Raw genomic sequence first — 27124 nt, forward strand, 5'->3', positions numbered from 1 at the left:
GTACAGTATGAGTTTGGGTTTATGAAACCAGGACTAAGAATGTAAGCAACTACACATAAATCTCTGGCAAAGTTACCGTAGCTGTGTTATAGTTGTGAATGACAAGAAGTGAATCTAAGCAACCCAGTCTATTCACTCAACTGAACATATTTCTCCACTGCTTGGTGGTGCTGTAAAGTTACTATTGTCACAGTGATTGCAGGCTGATTGCAGTTTGTACAATAAAGATGCACCAAAATAGCAGATAAGTATCCAACTCAGTTAAATTATATGAAAAGTGACGAGCTAACGGACATATGATGGACGTCTAAGGGAGATCTGCTATCCTGACATTTACAATGACGATGAAAATTGCAATTCTGACATTTTTAAGTCACCATTTTTTTAGCATTCCTGTCATTCGCGGGTCCATCGACAAATGGGCGCCTGTCGACTTATGGACAGTCCTTCAGTGCTGTCAAAGTGCCCACCTCTGCTGTAGAACTTTTTGCAAATTTATAAAAAAGAAAAGAAAAAAGCTGTATTTAAAAAAAAAAAGAAGAAAAACTGAAATATCACATGGTCAAAAGTATTCAGACCCTGTGCTCGGCATTAAGCAGAAGCACCATTTTGAGTGAATACAATGATGAGTTTTCTTGGGAATGATGCAGCGGGATTTTCAAAACTGAATTTGGGGATCCTCTGTAATTGTGTTAGATTGGACGGTGAATGTTGGAGAACTCTCCAGAGATGCTAAATTGGGTTTTGGTGAGGGCTCTGGCTGGGCCAGTTAATAACGGTCACAGAATTGTTCTGAAGATACTCCTTGCTTCTTTTAGCTGTTGGATTAGGGCAGTGCTTCTCAATTATATTTTGTCAAGGGTAGGTGATGACCAGTGCCTGGTTTTCTCCAAATAAAGGGTCACAGGCTTGCTGGTGCCTATACCGCTTTGGATTAATGTCAAAACATTCAATCTTGGTCTTATCAGACCAGATAATCTTATTTCTCACGCTGAGAGTTCTTCATGTGATTTTGGCAAAGTCCATGTGAGCTTCCATTGTGTCTTGCATTGAAGGGAGGCTTTTTGAAGCCCCAACTTGTTAAAGGTTGCAGTGATAGTTGTCTTTGTGGCATTTTTTCCCATCCCTCTCACCTATCTCGAGCTCAGTCAGTCATCTTGATTCAGGTTAGAATCTAACCTGTCTCACCAAGATTCTTCCACCCTGATGGTTCAGATTGGCTGGACGGTCTTAGAAGAGTTCTAGTCATCCCAAACTTTTTCCATTTGAAGAATACGGAGGCTAATGTGAACATAGTGAAGCTTGACTGCTGCAGATATTGTTTTTTCACTTTGGCCACATCTTGCCACAATTCTGTCTGTGAGCTCCTTGGGCAGTTCCTTTGGCCTCATGCTTCTCATATGCTCTTACATGCACTGGGAGCATGAAGGTCTTATACAAAGAGGTGTGTACCTTTCTTAACAAAGTCCAATCAGTTCCATTAAACACAGGTGGACTCCAATGAAGAAATGGAAAACTTTTGAGTTTAATATGAGTGTATGAGTGTGACTGCAACGGGGCTGAATATTTATTGCCATGTGATATTTTAGTTTTTCTTTTTTTTTTTTTTTACATACATTTGCAAGGTGTACATTTCAGTATTTTTTCATTCTTTCAAGGGTGTATATCAATGAGAAATATTTTTTTTCAGATTTTTTTTTTTTGCCTTGGGAAATGGCTTCAAAGATTCAAAGGGTGACAAATACAATATAATCTAAATACTTTCCATTATCCACAAGTGGGAGCTCAGCCAACTCTTCAAATTTCCTATTTAATTTCAACAAGAACAGATTGAATTACTACCATTTGAATTTGATGGTGTTTCTAACTTTTGACTGGTACTAAATATCTAGATTGTTTTCCTTTTTTCTTTTTTTTTTCAGCTTATAGTTTTAAACAAGTAAGCCAACTTCAATGTTGGTAATGTTACTATTTTCACTTATTGGCAAAACAAGATTTATACGTTTCATACATGTCACATTTACACCACACATCTTGTGAAGATGGACGAAACGGAGCTGGCATTATTTTGCGTTCAAGCTTTTTTACACTGTTTCATATATTGTGAAAAAATAACAGACTATGGATGTACCATTAGTATGAATTTGTGACAAAATATTAGACTTTACACAGATCTGATCAGCTTTATCATGATCTGCCAATATTTGGCATCTATGCAGAATTGACGATCGGCAATAGAGCCATCACTTCCAAGACATCAATGACATCATAAAATGGTTTTACAAATTGTATGTTGTACGAATGTTTTGCAGGCCAAAATGATGCCAGTTGTTTGGATTGGTGACGAGTATGACTCTTCATCTAATTGAATTGAAGAATGTGTGCATTTTTGTTTCTTGTTTGCTGCATTTGCTTGGTGATGTAAAGTCATTTAATTACAATATAGAAATGTATCCATTCATTCATCCATTTCCTAGAGCCGCTTATCCTCATAACGGTCACAGGCTTGCTGGTGCCTATCCCAGCTCACTTTGGGCAGTAGTCGGGGGATACCCTCAACTGCTTGGCAGGGCACACAGAGACAAACTAAGGTCCCCTGAACTGTACACTATCGGGCCCCCAAATTAAAGCATAGAAAATTAATTACTGTAAAATGTAACATTGGACCCATTGTTTAAATCTCAGTTTATTTTTGTTTTACCCGATTCAGCTTTCTCTTTATGTCTGGCCAGTTCGTGAATGCCTTCTCTAGAGGTCTTTGATGTTTTTACCAATGCATTTCTTTCATTTCTTTTGGGCTTGGCATGAAATGTTTTTGTTCACACACACACACACACACACACAAACACACACACGCATTCACGCACACACGCGCACACACACACACACATATTTATGTATATGTGTGGACAGAGAAAGAAAGAAAGAGACTGATGGATAAAACAAGGTTGTTGGAAAAAAGACGTTTTCCAACACCCACCAGAAACAGTAGCTCCTCACTCTGCACACGCACAGTGGAACATATGACTATAGCAGCATGGTGTTTTTATCATACAGTTTGCCATTTTTTAGAGTTGCGGAGGTTCTGCGGTCGTTTAAAAACCCCTTTGCTTAACACGTCAACTATTTTAAGTTTTTCGTCTGACAAAGCCTCACTACACACTGTTTTTTTGGATTTTGAAATCAAGTATGTCTTTAACTAAAATTATTTTGGATTTTATTGTCAGCCTATCTTTTTATTTGACTGTAGAAGATAGCTAAATATAAAACATGATGTAGCGTGATGAAATGCGCCAGCCTTGTCCTTAGCACGTGCTGCTTTGCTTGAGACGTGGCCTGAGATAACCTTGTCTAAGAGGTTTTTTAGATGAATAAAAGTTCATTTGATCTGAATTTGATTTTCCACTCCTTTGATGCTTTAAGGCAGAAAATAAAATAAATAGCAGAGCACAAAAAAATGTGCTGTCGGAATTCCAAGGAAGATGCTCTCATTGCCAGAAAAGAGCAGAACACACAGAACGCATAACCTCATCTCATTGTCACATAGGCAAATGCAACCACACACAAACTAGATGAGTTTTATTCGCTGACTCATTAACTCTTTCTGTGCCAAGTGTTATCAGAAAACACAACCTCTAGAGTGCCAGTATATTTCACATTTGCTAATTTTTCAAGGCGACAGAAAAGATTGTAGAGAATTATTGTCACGTGTATTGCACGAAACCGCGCAGTGAACTTTTTACTCTGTTCACCTCAGCGAACAGAAGACGGCAGCCACAGTGGGCGCCATCATTCTAAACATGGCAAGTTAGTGATATTGTGTCAATGTCAATGTAATCATGTGTGCTATCATATAAAAGTTTGATTTCTATTCCTTAGTTAGAATTACAGTAAAACATGTGCAAAAATCCCCCCCCGGAAAAAAAATCCAGGCATTGAAGCCTTTCCACATATCTTATTTCCACATACGAGGAAAAAGCCTCCTGTTGCACAATACGGAATGTTTTTTTCTGCATTTATGTTGCATTGAAATTCACTATGACAAAAAGAAGCCTGCAGCAAAAGTCTTGTTTAGAGGATTTCCCCCACAGTCAGATGCTATTTTTCCACTCTATAGGTGGCAGTAAATGGACTCTACAGCATACAAACAGCACTTCCATATAACAGATGGAGCCATGCTAAAGGGAACGTCAACAAAACAATCAGATAAGTAAAACAAACTTTTCAATCAGAAATTAAGAAAAGATGATTTGTGGAAAGTACTGTCTGAAGAATGAAAAAAAACCCTCTTGATTACATTAAAAGACTGTTTGGATCCATGTTAAGACAAATCCAGAGTTTAAAAGAATATAATTATGATTCGATTAAATATTTAACTTTTTAAAATGAAATTGCAACCAAAAACCTTAAAATATATTGTTTTCTTGAATTAAAAAGAGTTTCTGGATTTTATTAATTTATTTTTTTTAAGAAAATTTGAGGGCTTTTAGTTGCACTTTATAGTGTGGAAAATACGGTAGGCCTTTGCCTGAAGGGTAAAATACGGAGCACCTTTGGTGCCAGGGTATGAAAAAAAATGTCTGCACCACCTCAGTTTACTACTCCGTACCCTCAGTTTAGCCATCCGTTCCCTCAATTTAGTAATCCGTGAACTCATGTTAGAAATCCGTACACTCATTTTAGTAATCCGTTCCCTCAATTTAATAATCTGCACCCTCAGGCTATTAATCCATACCCTCAGTTTAGTAATCCGTTCCCTCAGTTTAGTGTTCCTTACCCTTGGGTTAGTAATCCATACCCTCTATTAAGTAATCCGTTCCCTCAGTTTAGTATTCCACACCCTCAGGTTATAAATCCGTTCCTTCAATTTAGTAATCCGTTCCCTCAATTTAGTAATCCGTATCCTTGGGTTAGTAATCTGTACCCTCAAATTAGTAATCCGTTCCCTCGGTTTAGTATTCCGCACCCTCAGGTTACAAATCCATACCCTCAGTTTAGTAGTCTGCTCCCACAGTTTAGTAATCCATTCCCTCCGTTCAGAAATCTGTATCCTCTATTGAGTAATCCGTTCCCTCGGTTTAGTGGTCTGTACCCTCAGTTTAGTAGTGCATACCCTCAATTTACTGTAAACACTGCATTGAAGGGAGGTGTTCCGGGGTGATGACCAGAGAGCGGGGCGACGAGATACAGAGTTTGGAGTGAGTGTTGAATAAATGGGTGTCGGCGGTTCCGCTCCCAAAGAAAAAAAGTTCTGTGTTTCCTTCTCGTCTAACGAAAGTGTTTGGAACACACTAACGCTAACCCTCACGACACGATACATTACATACATTCAATACGTACATTATTAACACGTTTTCAGTGCCATGGATGAGAATTCTCCTCTTGTAAGATAGTAATAAAAGTAAGAAATCATAAAAGTCTCATCAAATACATTTTTATGGAGGGTAACTGACACCCTTGACTGGTGCTTATCTAATATTAAGCTAATTGAGCATTGTAGTGATAACTGCAACCTTTGGGTGGCAGTGTTTTCATACATACGACACATTTATTGTGTACTTGTAATTCTAAGTAAAAAATGGACACTAATCTTTCATATGATACTACCCATGTTTACATAGACATAGCACACAATATTCTGTCGGCCTTGTAAAATAATTGAAAATGCTAAATATACTGGCCCTCTAGAGGTTGCCTTTTCGGATAATGCTTGGCACTGAAAGCAATAATGAGTTCAGCCAATAAAACCCATCTAAAGGAACGACACTTGGTATTGAAAAAAGTTAAGTAAATATGAAAGCGCAGCGGCAGACTCTGACTTTCTTTCAGTTAAAATGTTGTCAGTGATCGTCAGTGATAATGTGGACTACTAGCTACAATGACAAAAAACCAGTATCTCTAAATCACACTCACTGACACACGTTCCTCCTATTAAATCGGTCCCCGTGGGAACCCAGTTGTCGTAAACATTAGGTCCGGCAGTGGGTGACTGACACCGCATCTCCGGCTGTGTGCTCCAAACACGCATTTTAGCCACTTTGGCATTATCTACTGTAAAATGTTGTACTGTAGCTAATAAATGAAACGTTGCTGTTTACTTGGTTGACTCGGTACAAAATCTCAACTCTAGAATGAAAACAAAACTAACAGACGTGGATAAGTTCGCCATGTATTCACTCTTGCACGGACTTTACAGGGGTGGTTTAGGGAAGGTACAAAGTTTTTCCTGTTGTAATACGTTTTTCTTGTCATGTTAACCTTCTCAGGAGGGCCGGTGTGAGAGTGCAGAATAAGCAAGAAATGCTGAGAAATGCATCAATGAAAAAAATAACACGTTGGGGCTGTTTAGGGTGAGAAAACATTGCAGCAAGTTAAAAATTCCAAAATGTTAACTTTTCATGATAAGACCCTTTAAAGTGATATTGTCCCAAATAGAAAAAAGAATGAATGAGGATTCAGGAGATGCAGCAACACACGTCACAAAATGTGTGTCCGTGCATGTTTACCGCATTGACATTTAAGAGCCAAGCTGTGTGTGGGCGTGGGGTTGCTGAGTGAAAAGGCCGCTCTGTCTAACATGACAGAGGTTGGCCATGGTTCAAATCAGTGTGTGTGAGTGTGTGTCCGTGTGTGCGTGTGTGTGTGTGTGTGTGTGTGTGTGCGTGCGTGCGTGATGCATGTGCATGTGTATGTGTGAGTGTGCACATGCATATGTCAATTAGAAGTTAAGAATTACACTTTCGTAGATATATGCACATTTTTCATGCATAATCATATGTAATATATTGCATGTATTTGTTAAACCAGGGTTCTGCAACCAAAAATGTTGAAAGATCCATATTGGACCAAAAAAAACAAAAAACAAATGTGTGGAGCCGCAAAAAATTAAAAGCCTTATATTGAAGGCAACACATGCTCTATGTATCTATAGTAGCTATATTAGCCGATGATCAAAATGATTAAGTTAACTACGAATACATAATGAGCCATTGAGCCTTCATGATTAAATGTGTATTTTTCTTGAAGTGCATCCTGCCGAAAATGACGCGCCACGTGACTACTCTCTTGTGCGATGCCGCCTCAAGTTTAACTTCATTCCAATATTAATGAATTATGTTTCATTGCTTTGATGAAGTTAAAGAAAGCAAATATTTGAAGTTTTTATTTTGAGGATTCTCAAAAAAACAAAAACAAAATGTAACGTGCATAACGTGCCCCTAATCTGGGCAACAGAGTGCAATAAAACGCAGCCTGCATTTATGAAAATAAAACATCAGCCACATACCTGCATAAACGTGCAGTCTTTAATATCGATCACGTCACACATCACAGGCAATTGAGTATGCTGGCGCTGAATTAATTCCCTTGATTTGTTGATCGGTGATGTTGCCTGCCATTTCAAACGCTCTTTCCTTCACTGTTTTAGCGGAGTCTAAGGATATAGCATGTCTTTTTTTTTTTTTTTTGGTATTATCCCGGTTTTGTTTATCAAGTGTGTAAATAGGTGTTCTGATATGTTGATAATGATTCCTTCATCTAGTCACCATCTGTGAATGGTTTGCCACGTTTTATTATCTCCTGGGTTGCAACCACACTTGCAGCAGTCGTGGAGTTTGGAGACGCAATCCACTTCTTAAATCTATTTTTGCGCTCCTCAAATTTCTCCAGAAGTAATGCAATCGCACTTTTCCTTTTATTCCCAACTGCGTACTTGGCTGCAAATGTAGCATGCCCTCGCTGAAAATGTCGTTCCACATTGCTCTTTCTGTTATTTGACAACTTCTCGCTACAGGCTATGACGTAAATCTTCGTTGACAGAAATGTTGAAACGTAATATTTATTCTACACATTTATAGAGCATTGGAAAACTTTAAGAATGTTTCTGTCATGTGGGTCCTCCGACAGAAACCATATTAAAACAAAAAATATATTCCTCTTCCCCATCTTTTTCCAAACATTTTTGAAAAAGCTCCAGGGAGCCACTAGGGCGGCGGTAAAGAGCCGCATGCGGCTCGAGAGCCGCGGGTTGCCGACCCCTGTGTTAAAAGGTTTGTAGATGATGAAAAAACTCAGAAATAGAGTTTGAATACTGTGTTTGAGTGTGTGGTTTTTTGGATTTTTCTTGTATTTCTCTGAAACTAAATGACAGTAACTTAGATTTTTGTATTAAGAAACAGGTTATATACACTGGATATGACATGGTGAACTGTGTGATGCTGTACAGTCGTATTTGGCGACACAGCTACAGTACAATATAATATATTTTCCCCCTCTGTACTGTGACTGATTCGATGACATTGTTAGTTTAAAGAAAGGTTTAAGAGATGGTCAAGTTATTGTGCTTTCAGTGCCACAATGAGAGTGCCATCTAGTGGAATTAAAAAGTACAACTGGTTCAAGAAGCAAAATTGAAGCTTCAGTTTCCAATCAATACCATTCAACTGGTGTTTGTACATTTCATCAAGGGTGAGTTGTTCATTAGTGTTGCTTTAAATAATTAACCTGTTTTTGGCACAGTTTCTTTTACAATGCTCATTGTGCTGCTCTCTGGTGTTCACAATAGCCACCTGGAGGCAGTACAAATCAGCGATGGATTCACAGTTCATTGGACATCTCAATGAGTCTAAATGGTAACATTACCAACACGTAGATGCTAGTGATGGGTTAATGAGGTTTCCTGTAGGGTATCCACACATGGGCAAAATATATTGACACTGTGTTGGCACTATGTTACTTAAATGGGACGCCTGATGGATCTTACTTGCGTGGCACCCAACCTATCAACAATATTATTCATGCTTGTAATGTATGTAATAAAGTAACTATGAATAAAATAAAATATTATTATTTTATTTTTATTATTTTGATTCAAGTATAACATATCTTTGAAATATTCATTCAATAAATAATAGGAACGTTTAAATGTGGAAAATCAGAGCGAAAGTGATATAATTGCGAACTGATAATAGAGTATTTTGGCTGTAAAATTCAGCTTTTAAAAGCTAAAATTAAAATATTTGTATTAAATCCTAAAGTATTTAGTAATGTCAACTACTTAAACTATTGGTGTATGTTCTAAGCAAACCATCATGGGTGGCAAAACATGATGCTCGTAATATATTTTAGGCTCGCCACATCAAATGCATGGACATAGAGTGTAAGAGGGACCGAAAAAAAAAAAAAAACACTTAATAGAGTAACTCCTTGAACGAAACCGCTAACACTGATTTTAAGGCCAGCTAGAAGGCCTTATGCGGTTGTGAATGCAGCACAGCATAGTGACTTTAGAAGTGATTTTGAACACAACCAATGACTCAAACGTGAATTTGCTTCCTTACCTTGTCACTATCCGCAGTATTTTGTGAAGTTCTGGATGCGATTGAGATGGTGTCTGGTTGGCTACTGCCATCTCCTTGACTGTCTCCCTCTTCACCTCCATCCCTGATCATACGCACACATGCACAAATAATAAGTGGTTTTAGCAATCCTGAAAGAGTCAGATTCCATCACCAAGATGAAAAACCAAAGAAGCCATAACGTGTTTTGTTTCCTGAAACTGACTTATTGAATTGTGATGTCTTTTATTAAGTTGAGGGTGTTTGAAGTGTGTAGGTTATATGCGATCTCCATATCAAGGAATTTCATCCATTACATGCAGTTCCGGAATTCATACTTTGTGATAAATGCAGGTTCAGTGTATTGTATAATCTGTGATATCATTATTAAATAAAATGTATTTCTCTAGCAAGATGAGAAAATTTCCAAAACCAAAAGATCCGATCTTTGTTGCTATTCTATATGTAGCTAACTGGCAAACTGTTTGATGGGTCTGAGGGGATAGCTGTGATTTATTGTTATTGTAACAATCATTAAAATTGATTTATGGTTATTATGTTAATGAATAAGTATGTCACCTCTTGGCGTTATTTCGAGGTTTGGTGAGTGTTGCCGTTTTGGGTAGCTGAACGGGCTCCTTCAGTGCCCCTTTCAGGTGAGTCATTCTCTCCTGGATCACCTCCCTGATGTTCTTAATCCAATCCTGTTTCGCTTCTACACTGGATGCCTGCAGTTGAACCATAACATTTAGCCACGGATTGATAGATTAGATATAATGAGTGATTGTTGTCTACTTGCCTTCAGTACAGTTTTATTATCAGAGGAGGGAGTTCGCCCTGCCCAGAGTGCAAATTTACATGGGTCGCCTTCTATGTGCTCCGTCACCCCCAACTCTGATGTCTGCAGCAGAAAGGATGAAATTGATGTTACCAGAAAAAAAGGGGGCGGCATACTGCACATAGTATAAAAGCAATCTTCTATTACGCTTCTGATACTCGAAAGAAGCGACTGCCAGGGCTAATTGACATTGACAGTGGCTGAAAAGTCTTTGTTGTTCTTTCGATATGCACAGGCACTAAATGTTTTGTGCCAAACAGAGTGGACAACACTCACCAGTAGTCTGTGCTTGTACTGGTACTTAGTTCTACCCGTCGAGTCTTTAAACTCCTTGCTGAAGACCAGCGAGAATTCAAACAGGAAGAGGTGTCGGTCCCGTCCCTTTCGAATGAGTGAGCGTGGATCCCACACCTGGAAACTATCTTGCAGGATTAACTCACCCTGTACCTCCAAGTTCTCCTCAAAACCTGGAAGAGAATACGATGAATTGCATATCTTGAGAGAGTGGAGGAGAGCGAAAAAAGAGAGAAAGAGAGAGAGAGAGAGAGAGAGAGAGAGAGAGAGAGAACAAGATAGCAAGAGAGAGACCGATGGGAGTAGTACCTTCCAACATGGCAAAATGCATGGCATTGTGGTAGAGAGAGAGAGTGGGAGAGAGTGAGAGAGAAAGCGAGAGAGCAAGAGAGAGAGAGAGAGAGCTTGGATTAGTACCTTCCAACATGGCAAGATGCATGGCATCATTGGCTCTCTTGGGCACACTAAGCATGACCTCCAGACCATCTTTGATCTCCCCTTTGCCTTCCTCACAGCATGACAGCAACTCCTACAGCATGCCAATTTACATGCAATTTTCATCATCGATGCGTGCTTATTATAACGATAACTATTACTACTCTGGCATTTAAGCCCCACCTTGAGCAGTAGCTGATACTTGGTGATTCTCTGCACCGGTTTGATAAGGTAAGAGGAGATGGAGTTTGCCAGGCCGCGTCGCTGCTGGATGTCCTGTTCATGCAATAAACACAGTGAATCACAAATTGTGACAGCAGTGATCCCCCAAAACATTGAAGAACGCATGAAAAAAGAAAAACCTCTCATACAAATGTGTTTTTTTTTTTTAATTTAAGAACAAAAGGTGCTGAACATAATTACAAGAAGTATGAAAGGAAATTAGTTCATATTAAAAGAACAGACAAGAAACAGTATTTTCAGGTATTATTAGAGCAAAACAGAAGTAACATAAGAAACACGGAAAATACTAAATCAAATGCATGTCAAACTAGCAAAAGGAATTTCATGGCTAAGTATTAGATAAATACATTAAGACCAACTGTTCGACTAAGCTACTAAATGTGGTAGATGATACTGAAATAGTAATTGTTTTTAAAACATTAAATAATACAAAAAATCTACTGATTCCTTTAATATAGATATGGCATTATTAAAAACTATTATTAACTAGAGAGTGCAACCTCTTACATACAGTATATTTGCAACTCAAACCTGGCGTCTTTCCATCAAAAATAAAAACAGTTTTTTACAAATTAGACCTTTATCTAAATGACCTCAGTTTTCAAAATTTTTAGAAAGACTGTTTGCTCATAGAATTGATATTTTTGTTGCAAATCAAGCTCTTAATTGATAGATCAATATGGCTTTAGAAAAAAAAAATAATGTCAAAGAAATTGCAATACAAAAAGAATTACTGCTGGTATGGTTATTGACTTTAAAAAACCTTTGTCACTGTAGATCACAATATAGTCATGAAAAAATAGAGATAAATGGCATAATAGGTTTGGCACATACATGGCTGGGACGTTAATTAGATGATAGGAAACAGTATGTATATACATATTGATATAAATAAATGTATTCCTGTTTTCAGTACTATTATGATATGATTTATTATTACCATCATTTAATTATATTGCCTGATTTGTTTTTTAATCATTATCCTCTTGTAAAGTGCTGTGTTTGTGGCTATTGATACCTTACATCCCAACAGCACCCTCTGCTGGAAAATTAAAGTAACTACGAATAAAATAAAATAAATCATCATACCATTGTCTTCTAAAAAGATAACTATTCCCAAAAGCGCTTATCCAGAATTGACGACGGCCTATCCAAGCTGACTTTGGGCGAAAGGTGGGGAAGACTTTTCTAAGCTGGTTGTCAACCAATCGCAATAAAAAAAAAATAAAAATAAAAATAAATAAAAACAACATTCAAATTCACACCTAAAGACGAGAGTCTTCACTTTACTTACATATTGTGGTGTATGTGAGGAAGTCTGCATGCTCTTAATAAAAGCTATGCAAGCACCGGAAGAACATGCAAACTCGACAAATAAGTGCCTGAGCTGAGATTCAAACCCAGAAGAACCCTTTCCACTGTGACTACAGAGACACACACAACACCATGGTGTCCCCTGACATAAATAATCAAATTTTCGTAAACGTGTGTGATAGCATTTGAGCTGGAGCCTATTTATTTAATGTCTAAAAGTGAACATAATGAAGAAAATAAAATACTTACATCAAAAAAGGTGCCGGCATGCTCTAAGATGAGCTGGCTAGAGTCGGGTTTGTTCTTGCAATAATCCACATAAATGTGGAACTTATCAGCCTGCATCAAATCGGAGGGAAAGAGACTATGCTTATTGTGATTCTTTTTAATATCGATTTAATTAACGTGATTAAAATCTTACCCAGGTGACGAAGCAATGGCCCACATCCTCTGGCAGCTGCTCATAGTTGACAAGCTCCTTCAAGAAAATACTGCAAGTGCACACAAAACAAACAGTAGTCATATGTTCTCAATGAATATACTGGGCTCCCATTCAGAACTATTTTCATAAGTTTGCTCTCCAACGAAAACAAGCATGTCCTGACAAATCCCCCAAATGGAGAAAATTGTCATTGAAGGCCAGAAATATGGGGAAGTCATGGATTTAAAGAGATATATAAAAACACGCTAGTTCACTCGAAGGTCATGGTGAAGTGCAACACAATTTTCACATCACATGTCAATATTAAACAATCAATCAGGATGGGTAGACAATTGTATGCGTTGAAGTTTCTTAATATTTCTCTCTCTCTCTCTTTTTTTTTTTTTTTTTGCTCCACAGTGCACAAAGCAAGGACCACGGAGGCATGACTTCGGTATGAGTGAATAGGAGGACTAAAGCACTGATTAGATTGAACTAGAATACAGATCCAACAATGCTATACTTTGAAAACAAATAATGCTAAATGGTACTTATAGAGTGCTTTTCCACTTTACATACAAGTGGATACTTAATTGACTAATCTGTCACCTACTGAGCAAACACAATCAAGAACAACTGAGGGTTCATTGCCTTATTTCAGGATACTGTAACATGATCACAAGGGGCAGGAATTGAACCCATAACCTTTGGGTTGTGAATCAACCACTCTACCACTGATCCATACCGCCCCCTAAAATTCTACAAGTTCACTAAAATCATGCATTTGTTGAGAAAAGTAAGAAATAGTTTTAGAGCTGTCAAAATTAAACAATTCATCAAATAATTGATTATTACACTCATCAACTATCCAGCCATCCATTTTCCAGAGCCGCTTATCCTCACAAGGGTTGCAGGTTTACTGGTGCCTATCCCATCTGACTATGGGCAGTAGGCAGGAGATACCCTGAACTGGTTGCCAGCCAATCGCAGGGCACACAGAGACCATTCACACACCCAATCAAGCCTAAGGACAATTTAGTGTGTCCGATACACCTGCCACGCATGGATTTGGAGTGTGCGAGAAGTGCCTGGAGAGAACCCACGCGGGCTCGGGGTGAACATGCAAAATCTACACAGGAAGACTGGAGCCAGGTGGATTTGAACTCAGGTCCCTGAAGTATGAGGTGGACATGCTCACTGTGCCATCAACTGAGTGATTATCAAATTATTTGGCAGCCATTTTAATAAAGGAGTGATTGCTAGAGTATCCATCCATTCATTATCATAAGTGTCTCCAAACATGCTGGAGCCTATCCCAGGTGTCTTTGGTAAGTATGCTGGACACAGCCTGAACTTGTTGCCAGCCAAATGCCGTTGCTAAGAGCAATTGTTTTATTTAAAATGTCCCCACCTCCAATTTAAGCCACCCAACAGTAATTAATCAATCATTTTATTTTGATTGCGTTTAGAGATGGGATGAGCTCTCGTGCGACAGCATCGTGTGAAATTATAACACCCTGAGAGTTCTCATCCCTGGACAGCAGGAGATACTTTTTTGACACAAAAGTTTTTATTTTGAAGTTGTTGCCCCACAAGCTCATAAACATCTGCAGAGCTTGTTGATGAGCAGATTTTTTGAATCAGGTGTGATGTAGGAGGGAGACATCAAAAACATGTGATAGCGGCTCTCTAGGAACGGCGTTGCCTAACCCCAACCAATGGCAATATTTTGCTTCCAGTTGAAGAAAAGGATGGTAAATATTGGCAGGTATAACATAAGCGGGTTGTAAATGCTGCAAAAAAATGAAATAAAATAAAATAAAACAGAGCATACACTGCAGCTTATAGGAGCAGTATGCTCTTTGTTAAGCTATTCAGTAAAGCCTCGCTTTTCATCTATATTTACATTTGCACACTAGATTGTTAATTTTGTTACAGTCTGCTCAATAAAAATAAAGCATTTCAAAAACTGAAACATTTATATTAGTTTTTTTTTTTAATTAGTATTACAGATTTTGTCAAAATCTTGTCTCGTCTTTTTCTGGTGGACTGAATCCCATGAGACGTCACGCCTTGTGGGATAAAAACAGTCTGAACCAGTATATAAATGCGTTTGAAAACGACACATTACATGTGAGACACTGTTGAGTTCTTTTATTTTTAAATCACTTAAATAATATCAAGTTAATACCAATCAGTGAAGAAACACTAACCATGAACAAAATTGTTGTGAAATAGACTTCAATGCAAACCAATTTTACATTATTATTCAATTATTCAATGGAATAATTAACAGAAAAACCAAAACTAAACTAAAAAACAATGATCTGCCAAAAAAAAAAATTGTAACCTCAACAGCCATATTTAACACTTTTGACTATTGTTCAAAAAGAGTAATTTCCCCATAAAATTTGTAATTCATAACCTATCTTTGCTGGCAAAATGGCGATACTGTACTTTCCTCAAAAGCGAACACACAAAAATGGGTGTTAATACATATTGCCAGGGAAGTAGTTATTTCCCATAGAAATGTGGCATGTTATCAGTAAAACTCACAACTGTATATTAGGCCTCAAAAGCAAAAAAAAAAAAAAAAACTTTGACTTGAAAGTTTGAAATTGGTTTTTAAAATGTGTTTCTAAAACCCCATAGCCACTATATTTGAGCACTTTACAGACTCATAAGTCTGTAAATATTTATATGATTTTGCTGTTTTCAGTGACACACTTGAAAATCTTGAGAAGAATCATCTTAGAAGAGTGGAAGCACCTAACGCCAAGAACATTTGTCCATATAATTTGTTAAATACTACATGATTCTGTACAACGATGCATCCAAAACTCACACTATTTTGAGTGGCGTTCATGGGAAGGTCCACTAGTGTTCTTAAAAGTTTTAAGATGCGTGTGGATTTCATTCTAGAAAAACAATTTGTCATAGAGAGTATTTTATTCCTAAATAGCAATAAAGTCTACAATAAAGTGACAAATAACAATTGTTAAAAGTCCCTCACTTGTTGTGAAAGTCGTAGATCTCCTGCATGTTGCCGAAGATGACATGCTCCTTGTTGGCGATGGCAGGAGGGATCTCGTCCCCACCCTTTGTCATCTCACACAAGTAGGTCTGGAATGATCAGGTAACATTTGTTGTTGCAAAAACACAGAACGTTCGCCAACTCTGAAATATTTGTCGCTTCATGCTTAAAATGAGGTAAAATAGGATAAGGTCCTATGTAACCACAACAAATTCAATTTGTTTAGATGGCAATAGAGAGTCTTGATGTTTTTTGGATCCTCTAAATTCTTGCCAAATTTGTAATCGGATTAGATGTGGATTAAATGTGATGATAAAGAGAAACTTTAGAAAATATGACACAGTTTGGTTTTTAAAAAGATAGATTGGAACTTGCACAAACATAAATCTGTATTTTTCCTGCAAATCAAGCTCGAAAGTCGCAGGCAGAGACGAAACCGGTTTTCTCACCTCCAGACACTCCTGGAGATCTCTGACGTAGGTCTTCTCTGTCTGCAAGAGCTCAGCCATGATGAACCTAAAGAGAGACAGTTTTATATAACAGAGTCCACCCCCCCCCAAAAAAAAAAAAAAAAAAACCTGAGGGGAAAAAACCCTCAAAATTCAAACCATAACAAAAAGAAAATAAATCTAAATAATAATAAAAAAAAGATAACTAAATGAGACAAAGCAGTGCTATTTTGACATACGTACGATGGAGTTACACATATTCTGCAATGCCATGGCAATCCAAAAAGGAAAATGGAAATGGAAACGTATTTCTCAAAGTGTTATTCATAAGGATTATGAAACATTTCCATCATGTTTATGTCTGTTGTACAGTATGTTAATCCAGTTTGTTTGTCTCTTAGGTTAGATTCACGTTGCAGGGCTTAATGCTCAATTCCAATTTTTTCATGGAACCTGATTTTTTTTTTTTTTTGAGGTCTTTGACGTTTCTAAATAAATGCAACCTGTATGTGACCTGTTTTGGATGCTAAATGTTTCCCAACATGTGCATTGATGACCTTGTGACGTCACAATCAAGCGGGGGTGCTTGGTGTGTATAGGGAAGTACAGTGGTCCCCCGGTTTACGAACTCCCTGTTTTACGTGTTTTTCATCGTACGACGTGAACCGCGGCGTTTTTTTGTCCCCCCTCTTACGCACAAACCTTTCGTCTTACGAACTATCCAACATGCCGGTCAGTGTGTCTGCACTAATTTTTTCGCTTTGCTGCATCAACAAAAACAACTTTTCACGTATGTCACGGAAATGCCAATATGCTATTGGTCAATTAAGGCAGTCACAGTCACGGTCTCAGTCACGGAGATGCCGATATGCTATTGGCCGGCGTCACGTCAATCACAGAAATGCCGGTGTGTTGTGAAGACTTTGCAAACTTTATCTGTTAGACATGGCTTCTAAAATTGCAAGTGGCGGTAAAGGAAGAAGTAAGAGGATGATGACAATAGAAACGAAGCAGGAGATAGTTAAAGAAATATGAAGGAGGCGCACGCATAGTTAACCTTAATAGTGAGTATGGCCGTAACCGCTCGGCAATCTTCTGAGGGCAAGACTTTCCTTGCCAGGGGACGGACCTCGGTCAACAACAAAATGGATAGGCTTCTTCTATTATGGATTAAAGAGAAGGAAATCGCCGGTGGTATGTTCTCGTTAAGAAAAGTTCTCGTTTAAGAAAAAAAAAAAAATTCTGCGGGTTTGTCTCTGCTCCCCTCCGCCTCCACCCACCAACAGCTCAAGTCACGTCGCCCCAAAGGTAAATGTCATTTTTCCTTTGTATATTTATGTTATTTGATTTAACTGTACAGTAGATTATGTTAATAATTTTTAATATGTGTATAAAGTCGTGATGTTTTTACCTAAGGTTTATGCACGCGTTGCATGCATTCACTAATTAACATAGGTTTGGATTGCCCGTCATACGACCAATTCAAGTTACGAGCATAGCCGATGAACGGATTAAGTTCGTAACACGGGGGCCCACTGTAGCTCGCCTTGTTGAAATGGCTGTCATAGTGGAGTCAGAATAGTTTCAATCTATTGAATTTAAGGAGTAAATTAAGGAGGGGAAGTGTGAGGTTTTGTGGTCATAGCATTTTGCACGGTGCCAGCAACGTCTCTCTCGCTTGCTCTCTTCATGGAGTTGTCTTCGCCTCATCCGCTATTGTTGTTTTGGTTTTCAAATCTGCTCCTGCCTTTGTTGAGCGCAGAATTATGACTTTGTCACTTGGTGGTATGCGCGAGTCAGATGAATGCGACCTGGCCGATCAGACTGAAGTCAAAAGGATCGGATACTTATCGGATTTAGTACCACAATACCCAAGTAGCCTAAGTCACATTAGATAAAAATCGCATCTGTGTCATCCACACTGTCATCAGAAGATCGGATACAGGTCAGATAGGGGCAGAAAAATTGTTATTTAGGTCACTTCAGTCTTCAATGTGAACCCCGGAGCTGTACTCACTCTTTCTTCCGTGATGATTTTCTCTTCTCCTCATTGACCTCATCGTTGGGCTCCTGTAGTTTGATCTCAGGGTCATCTGACAAGCTTGCAGGAATAATATCCAACTCTAGATCCTTGTTGTCCTGAAGGTGACATAAACAAACAAAAACCCACCCATGACTCAGCATGTACATGCAGTACAAGACAAGCGTGACCATGGAGATATTCGCACCTCAGAGGAGACACCCAGGCTCCTCTCTAGGTTCTCCTGATACTTGGCCATTCGCAGGGAGAAATCACGGTAACGGCGATCTACCGTGCTCACCCATCGCTTCAATTCCACAACATGGATGTGGCCTTTCTCCACCAGGTTGTCGGCCAGCTGGATAAGGAGCTTCACCTTCTCCTTTGTTTGCTGTACAAGAAAACAAGCATTCGCTCACTTTTTTGTTTTATGAGATATTTGGCTGCAACCTGGGCAAAAATGGTATCTTCTAACATTTTGACCATTTCTGGTATATTTTCAAATCCACCACTAGGTAGAGCAATGTACACACTAATGTAAGAATCCACAAGCTCAATTGCATTCTAATGCAAGGATAAAGAAATGTTGACACTATAGTGTCTCAACATTTACAGTATTTAACATCTAAATATTTAGGTTCAGATTAAGACGAATACAGATACCCTGTACCTTGATCTTTGTTGAGACAATAGTAAACCACAATGTTTATTGAAGTTGTACTGAGATTTTTTTTAGTGTTTTTTGTGAGCTTTTGTGCTGTTTGTAATTTTTAAAAAAAAGCTTCCGTTGCTAATGGAAAATCAGGACCTACCATGGCTCATAAACAATAACTAAATACATTAATGAAAATCTCATGAGAATCTACATAGGATTTCCTTTCAGACAACTTGTTTTTAATGGAAGAATACTTTTTAGATGTCTTGATTTACACTTTTGCATCGTCCCCTAAGTGCAATTTTATACTCCACTTTCTTATGCTTAAATGATTTCCCTTTCCTGGCTATAAAACTCTCTATTTATATATAAAACTGCAACTGCATCTCAACTGATTTAACTTTTGACTTGACCACTGCAAAACCATAACTTTGTTATTTTTTAAGTTGAACTTGCTGGGTTGTTTCATTGTTCTGCTGCATGATTCAAAACCTCCTTAGGTTGAAGTCATGAACTAATGAACAAATGTTTGTCTTTCAAGATCTTCTGGTAAACAGCAGAATTAATTCTTCCCTTGTTCAGAGCAAGCCATCCTGGTTCTAAAGAAGCTAGGCAGCCCCAGACCATCATACTGCCGCCACCATATTTTACTGTTGTTTTGATCAAATGCTGTGCTGTTTTTAACACCACATGTCCAAAAGTCTTGAGGACCATCAAGTTGCTTGTTGGCAAACATGAAACAACCCTGCTTTGTGACCTTTTCTGGAATGACAGACTTTTTTTTTCATTTCTGCTGAAATTTTGGGGATCGTGGAATGGTTGCGGTTTTTATGCCGATCTCATGCGCGTCTCTCTGCAAAGTTATTAACAATAACAATAAGAATAAATCACCCTTGTATAGTGATTTTTTACACTCTCAAAGACGATTTACAAGAGACATTATTCATGCGCTCACACATTCTTACACCAGTGGTAGCTAACTACGTTGTGTAGCCGCAGGTGCCTTGCACAAAGGTGTGGCTGCCACATGCACCTGCAGCCCCAACCACCCACTGGAGGCAAGGTGGTTGAAGTGTCTTGCCAAAGGACACAACAACACATGACTTGTACACAGCGGGATTTGAACAGGCAAACCTTGAATTAATGAATGACCTGCTCTGCTGCATGAGCCACAGTTGAACCCTAATTTGAGGCCCATCATCTGTCTCAGGGACCAATGGTGGGCAGGCAAGTCTTGTATCTCAAGTGAAGTGACTTCAAGAGTTTTTTTTTGTCTGTTCACTGTTTAAAATTAATCCAAAAACAGATATGGTACACAAGTTGGCACTTTACCTTTTATGAGGAAAATCTGGGTGCCAATATTCAATGAAAAGAATTAAGTGCCCATATTTTTGCGTTCTCAATAACTCTGATCTGGGATAGTACCTAAGTAAACCAATAGCAACAGAGCCACCCACATGTGCATAGACTCATACACATAGATACACACACAATATACCTTGGCAGTGAGTCTAAAGTGATAATGGTCATTGAGGAGCTGTTGTGCTTCCTTGCTGCTGTCACCAGAAGACACGTGGGTCGCCAGGTAAACCTCACCCGTCTCCTGGATCCATTCAAGAGCCTGCATACACGCATGCACAAACACGCATATAAAGAGCCACAATATTTATTATATCATAGTGGCTCTTAAAAAAAAATTCCCATCGTAAAATATACCAGATGTTTCTTTAGTGCTGCACTTAAGCTTAAAGTTTGCACACATATACACAGGCACACCTGCTTGGCACTGCGTTCAAAGACAAGGTACTGTTGACATTGGTCCAGTCTTCTCTTTTTTAGAGTCCAGAAGTGCAGGACTCTGTTCTCCCTCTGCAGCAACTCATTCAGAATAGCTGAAAACAGAAATCAAAACGTTTTCCTTGGACGATTTCTCATTTTCTCAACACAGTGCTAGTTTTCTATGAAACAATACTTGTTGTTTAGGGGGCAGGAACGAAAGGATTCGTTTTCATGATTGGTTAGCTGTCAATGTGTTGCTATTGTGTTCTTTAGTTGTTTTAATGATAATTAGATAATAATCTTATGATAATCAGATGGGTTCTTGAATGCAGAATAAGATGAACAAAGATGAGTGATGTGCATTGGCAACACCTCACAAGGGAAAGTCGTCTTATATTGGTAGTCAGTAATATTTTAACCACTCTTAAGTCTTTCCTTGCCAGCGACAAGAATTATTGTAACATAAAATACTGGTTGTCTGCTAGTGACACTTTTTTCTTTTATGAATAGACACTCGTGGGCAACGCTCCTCTGAATTTTAAGCTTATCGTGCACTGTTGTTATTAAGTGTAACCATTTGATGGGAGTGTTTATCGCAATAGCTACGGAGGATGTGATCAGCGGATTGCCCTTTCCGATAACGATTAGCGCTAAAAGAGTTAAACTGGTAAGTCATTTCTTGGTGCATTTATTAACTCATCAGTATGGGTAGTCCACACCCCACCTCTTGTAAAAACTGTCATTCCTAATGAGCTGTGTAAAAATAACACAGAATTGGCTTGGGTTAGCTACCTACTTTTTTGATATGCAAACAATTTGAGTTATGTTAACGAAATGAATAAATCTATTGCATCAAGTTAGAATGACAATGTACGGTTTTACAGTGTTATTTTTCTGGTTACCTACCTTTGACCTGCTGCTCTGGTCCTCTGGCGTGACTGGAGGCTCCTGGAATGCTCACGTTGTTCCTGTGGATGTACTTGAGGAAAACTTCGGCGTTCCTCCGGGCCAGTGTGCATGCCTATGACCATCACAAAGTTGAAGACACTTCTTATACACATCATGCGTCACATACTAATGTCATAATAGCTGAGATCTGCTCATTAGGGAGACCCTGTAATATTTATATAAAGTATACTCGTAGTGAGGATTTATCTATATTATGCCTACCACTGATTAGGTTTATTGTAATAACATATTTTCCCATAACTAGATGAGATAATATTTGATTAGGGCTGCAGCTAATGGTTACATTGATTAAATGGTATATAGAAAGAAGGTCTCTTTATTATGAGTTGATTATCAAAATCCCAAATAGTTTGACAATTGATCAATTGTTGTTTCACCACCATATTATCTTATTCCTTGTCACATTATATTTTATCTAATCATACAATATGTAATCTAATCGTCTCCCGTTTCTTTCTTTTCGTATTAAATGTTGTTTAATCATATTGTATCATCTCACAGGATTATGTCATATGCATTGTTAATGAATAAAAAAATAACGGTAAATGAACCCAAACCCTAATTTACAGTATAAATGACAAAACATATATGATTAAAAAACAGCTCATATTACAAAAGAAACACATGCTGTAAATGAAAAATATATATTTAATAAATTAAGAAAACTTAAAAAAAAATGGACATCTACTTTTGGAAGTCAACCCATGCAAAATAGGGCAACTCTGTACATTATGTTGGCTAGGATAAGATAGATGCCAAAATTTAAGTCTAATGAGTAGTGGACTGACCTTGAGGAAGGCTTCTTTCTGTTCCAGGTGTTTGCTGATAAGAGGCACAAGATGATCAGAGTCAGCCGGCGTTCCGACTTTTTCGTGAGTTCCGCACCAGTCCTCGTCTCGTCTGTATTCCTGCTCCAGGCTCTCCAACACGCTGCAAACCTGAAGACCACCATGCCATTCACATTTGCAATGCTGTAGGTGAGTCCGACACTTGCGAGCATGGATGCCTACCTGCTCTGACGTCTTGTAGAAGGCCACCGAAGCATTGACGAGCTTCAGGCGGTCCTCCATCTTCAGCATCAGCTGCTGCCAGTGAACGGCCACTTTCTCGGCACAGTTACGAATGGCCTCTGGGTCATAGTGGCCAGCCTGAAGCATCATCTGGAACGAATGCAGACCTAATGTTAATTCCACTCACTTGCTGTATGTAGGGGACACTAAGGTGAACTTGTGAGAAATTACAAATCACAGTTAAATTTCTAACATCTAACATCTTTATTGATAGCAAAGTACAGTGGAAATAGCAAATACACAGATACCAAATTTAAGCATTTCTTAATTAATTGATTCAGTAGGTTTGCAGTGACAAAAAGGACAGCAAAATCTCCATATGTTATATCTTTTTTATTATTGAAAAAAAAAAACTTTGTTTTATTAATGTTTGCAATAAATTCAAAATTTTAAATATGAGCAATTTATGTATACGTCTACAAGTGCTGCTTTAAATATAAAGTTTCTCAGTCAGTCAGTTATTAGTTAGTTATTTAAATTGTTACCTCTGCTTTCTGCTGGACTTGCAGAGCACTCTGATGGGTCTTCTGGAGGGAGTTGGCATGAAAGAGAGACTAAAGAAGAGAGAAAGTCGAAATGAATTGTTAATGAATTAACTGAAACCGAGAACAATATTACTTGATTCAATGTGTACCTAATGTTATGACTGATTTGTGTGCCTGAGTGAGTGTGTTATAAGTTCAAAAGAGTACCTGTGTGTCTGACAGATAATACATCTGCTACTATTAAAAACATGCAGAAACTATTATTGTTCAAGAACATTAGACTGGCCATGGCTGTCATTTTATGCATATGTGTGTGTGTGTGTGTGTGTGCACCTCTATCGCCATCTGGAACTGTTCATGCTCTCTCTGCAGCTGCTCTGCCTCAGACAACGAGCTGGCATTCACCATGCTGGCATTCAACATTGACTCGCCATTACGGATCCATCCAAGAACCTCGAGGGTACAAAACGGAGATAAGTGATGTCAAATGCGAGACAACTCTGTTCTTTTCATTCAGTAAAAGTGACAATGAGGAAGCTGAAATCTTAATGTATCAATGTGTAAAATCTCAATTGAATCTGAATCCAATGTTTTTTTTTTTAAATCTTTTTCAAGCTATTATCAGTTGAATACACAACAAAGACAAGATCGTTTTATGTTCAAACTGGTAAATACTGTTTTTTTGTGATGTTGTATTACAAATATTCACTCATTTTGAACGTGCAGCATACAACACATACCAAAAAAGTTTGGAAAGGGGCAAAAAAAAGACTGCAAAATTTGTGGACAGCTAAAAATACAAAAATAAATAAATAAATAAATGAATAAAAATGGAACAATCTACAAGTGTATAGGTTCATTGTAAACAGGGTGTCATGATTGGGTATACAAGGAGTATCCCCATAGGTTCAGCTGTTCACATGCAAGGACGGTTCACTCTCAGACAACCAGTTGACTTCTCTAATCTGAGATAGATTAACACTAAAAAGGGGAAAAGTCTCTCGTGGTCTGATGAGTCCGCAAACGAAGAAAGGGACATGCTTTGTTTTGAATGTGTTCGTGTCCAGGGCATGGCTAATTTAATCTGGGTTGGCTCCCTTAGAGCTGAAGGCAGTGGTAATTTCTGACAAACAACTTGATGGTCCTGAAGACTGGAAAGCAAGCTTAGCTTCTACTTATTTTTTTTTCCCTCCTCTTTCCCAAAATGTGATGAAACATGTACCGCTCTGTGTAAATTTCATTGACTAAATTTTATAAATAAATATATATTAAAGAGAGATTTTTTGTTTTTGTTTTGAGAGGGGGGATCTTATATTATTCTCCAGTTTTTCATGAAAAAGGGATTTTATTGAAAATGTTTTTCATTGATTCAATGCCTGTTATTCCCACCTCAGACCCTAAAGTGCGAAGAGCAGGAATTCAAACTGTATTGGAATGGCTTGGCGACACTGCAGCTTATGTGTAAAGTTTAGTAAATTTTTTTAAGTGTGTGTGAAAGTTTGCTTGTGTTTTATTCTTGCTCTGATGTATACTGTTATTCAAATTTTCAGAATCCTTTGACGAATTCAAAAGGGCTGATAAATAATGAGTTGCCAACCTCCACACATTGCTCAACAATTTAGCCAGTTTTGGCCATTTTGCTGGCTGTGTGGCTTGCCTAACACGCATGTTTTTGAAATGAGGGAGGAAGCCTGAGAACCCAGGAAAAAAAAAAAAGCCACGCAAGCAAAAGGAGAATATGTCAACTCCACACTCCAAGAAGGCCTTAGCCAAGATTCCATCCCTCAGAAATGTGACAACGATGCTAAATCCAAATTAAGATTGTCAGATTTGGCCAAAGTTTGCACTCTCCAAAGTGATTTTTGCTATTTTAAGCTACTATTTTGTGATTCAATAAGCATTTTCATGACACGACCTTATCAGAAAATTAAAGCAGGATTTGTAGAAATGTGTCAAGCAAAGGTGTGTATGAGCACTTTTCTTATAAGCGCACCACTTAAATGACACCAGTATTTTTTCTACAGGAGGTTTTGCTTTGCTTTGCTTTGCTTGGAGCAAATATGAATGATAAAAACATAAATCATTTCTTGATGGAAAGTTTCATTTGTGCTAGCACTCAGAATATGTGTGTACCTGTTTGACCTCAGCCTGCAAGTGACGCAGTTGTAGGCATTGCTCCAGTCTCGTGTGTGTGTGCTGGGCGCTGAGCTCTACTTCCTGCTGCTTCTCATGCAAGAACTCTAATAGCTCCTGAACCTGAGACGCCAAGTCCATGTCTTTTTCTCCCGTCAGCTCAATCCCTGGTGGGCACAATTGTTACAATCACTGAATTGATGTTTTCAAAACAATAAACAGTGAAGACAGACAGACAGACAGACAGACAGACAGACAGACAGACAGACAGACAGACAGACAGATAGATAGATAGATAGATAGATAGATAGATAGATAGATAGATAGATAGATAGATAGATAGATAGATAGATAGATTTATTTCACCCAACGGCAGCAATGTTCTGCTTTGATTAAAGTTATTAAAACAAATAATTACAGCAATAATCTTTCATAAATGTTGATGAATTAATAATTATTGATCTCCAATTCAAGACAATTCTAACAAAGAAAAAAAACACTGAATAAGAGGGCGATTCTGCACATTTGACCAGTAGTGTATGTTTAAAAAAGGTAAACAAGGTACACTGCATGAATATGAAAAGAGAATTGCCAGTAAAGATTCATTGTAAATGACCAGTTGACATTAATTAATTTAAGTTTCTTGGAAGCATAGTATCAGTCGATGGAACCATCCAGAAATCTGCGAGAGCTTGTATAAAATTGGCCCAATCTGCATTTGAAAGAAGCTTTGTGATGTAAAAAAGGAATGCTTAGTCTGGACTGTGGCCTTTTATGGAGCAGAGTCACGGGCGCTGCAGAACAAAGAAGAAATATCAAAAGATCGATGCACTGGATATGTGGCTTTGGAGTAGGATGTTAAGAGTGACATGGGAGATGAGGAGAACAAATGAAATCATACTATATTACAGGAACTTGGACTAAAAAGAGAACTGCTGAAAACATTGAACGCTCTGAAGGAAAAAAAAAATCTCTAGTACACACACATTACAGGGACCAAAAAATAAAAGAAATGCAGAAGAGATAGACGAACTGAAAAGGATGACAGCGTATAAAGAGGGAAGGATGATGTCAGATCAGACCTGGATAAAGATCCGCGCGCTAAGGCAGAACACTTCAGAGGAAGATGATTTAGGATTCACAAAGGGTGAATCAAGACAAGTGGATGCTCATGTTGGCTGAAAACCATGCAAAGGGACTGAGAATGCTACCTGAGGCCTGCACCTCCATGATGTACTGGTGCAAGTCCTGGCCCTGCTGCATGACTTCATAGGTCATGTTGTTGGTGGCTGCCTTTCTCTCAGCATGCCTCTTCAACCTCTGCTCAGCCAGACCAATGTCCTCCGCGCCTCCAGAGAAAGTGCCGCTGCTCCCGCCACTTCCGCCGCTGCTGCTGTTGCTGCTGCTCGGGCGACCCGCGTCATTCAGCTGTCGAGACAGGTCCTCGTTCCAAGCGTCTAATTCAGCCGTCACCTGAGCGGATGGATCCGTCATTGTATCGGCAAAGTTTTATTGCATAGTTTGAAAAAGCTATTGTAAATACATAAAGAACACATCAACGCTGTTCAGTGTTTACAAGTGACTCCAAATATGTGCTGCTTGCATTATAGGGGAGGGAGACAGTCTTTGGCGTGACCATTGCCATTAAAA

General features: G+C 38.4%; 1 protein-coding gene across 2 annotated transcripts in view; it reads right to left on the minus strand.

The window, feature by feature from the left end:
• The window catches only part of LOC148423189 (kalirin-like), a 156638-nt gene that overhangs the window by 65163 nt on the left and 64351 nt on the right, over positions 1–27124 (minus strand). For both annotated transcript variants that reach the window (XM_088415343.1, XM_088415344.1), the window contains exons 18-38: positions 26686–26947; positions 25475–25641; positions 23675–23794; positions 23342–23410; positions 22797–22946; positions 22575–22724; positions 21724–21838; positions 20815–20930; positions 20537–20659; positions 18592–18774; positions 18381–18502; positions 16364–16430; positions 15894–16003; positions 12881–12950; positions 12709–12798; positions 11086–11178; positions 10885–10996; positions 10450–10640; positions 10135–10236; positions 9915–10063; positions 9339–9441 (exon numbers count right to left, since the gene is read on the minus strand). In XM_088415343.1, the coding sequence (XP_088271469.1) occupies positions 9339–9441; positions 9915–10063; positions 10135–10236; positions 10450–10640; positions 10885–10996; positions 11086–11178; positions 12709–12798; positions 12881–12950; positions 15894–16003; positions 16364–16430; positions 18381–18502; positions 18592–18774; positions 20537–20659; positions 20815–20930; positions 21724–21838; positions 22575–22724; positions 22797–22946; positions 23342–23410; positions 23675–23794; positions 25475–25641; positions 26686–26947 (2664 nt within the window). The remainder of the gene's footprint in view (positions 1–9338; positions 9442–9914; positions 10064–10134; positions 10237–10449; positions 10641–10884; positions 10997–11085; positions 11179–12708; positions 12799–12880; positions 12951–15893; positions 16004–16363; positions 16431–18380; positions 18503–18591; positions 18775–20536; positions 20660–20814; positions 20931–21723; positions 21839–22574; positions 22725–22796; positions 22947–23341; positions 23411–23674; positions 23795–25474; positions 25642–26685; positions 26948–27124) is intronic.

The sequence above is a fragment of the Hippichthys cyanospilos genome, chromosome 5 (assembly GCF_059441005.1).
Source record: "Hippichthys cyanospilos isolate Australia breed blue-spotted pipefish chromosome 5, RoL_Hcya_1.0, whole genome shotgun sequence".
In the NCBI taxonomy this organism is placed as follows: domain Eukaryota; kingdom Metazoa; phylum Chordata; class Actinopteri; order Syngnathiformes; family Syngnathidae; genus Hippichthys; species Hippichthys cyanospilos.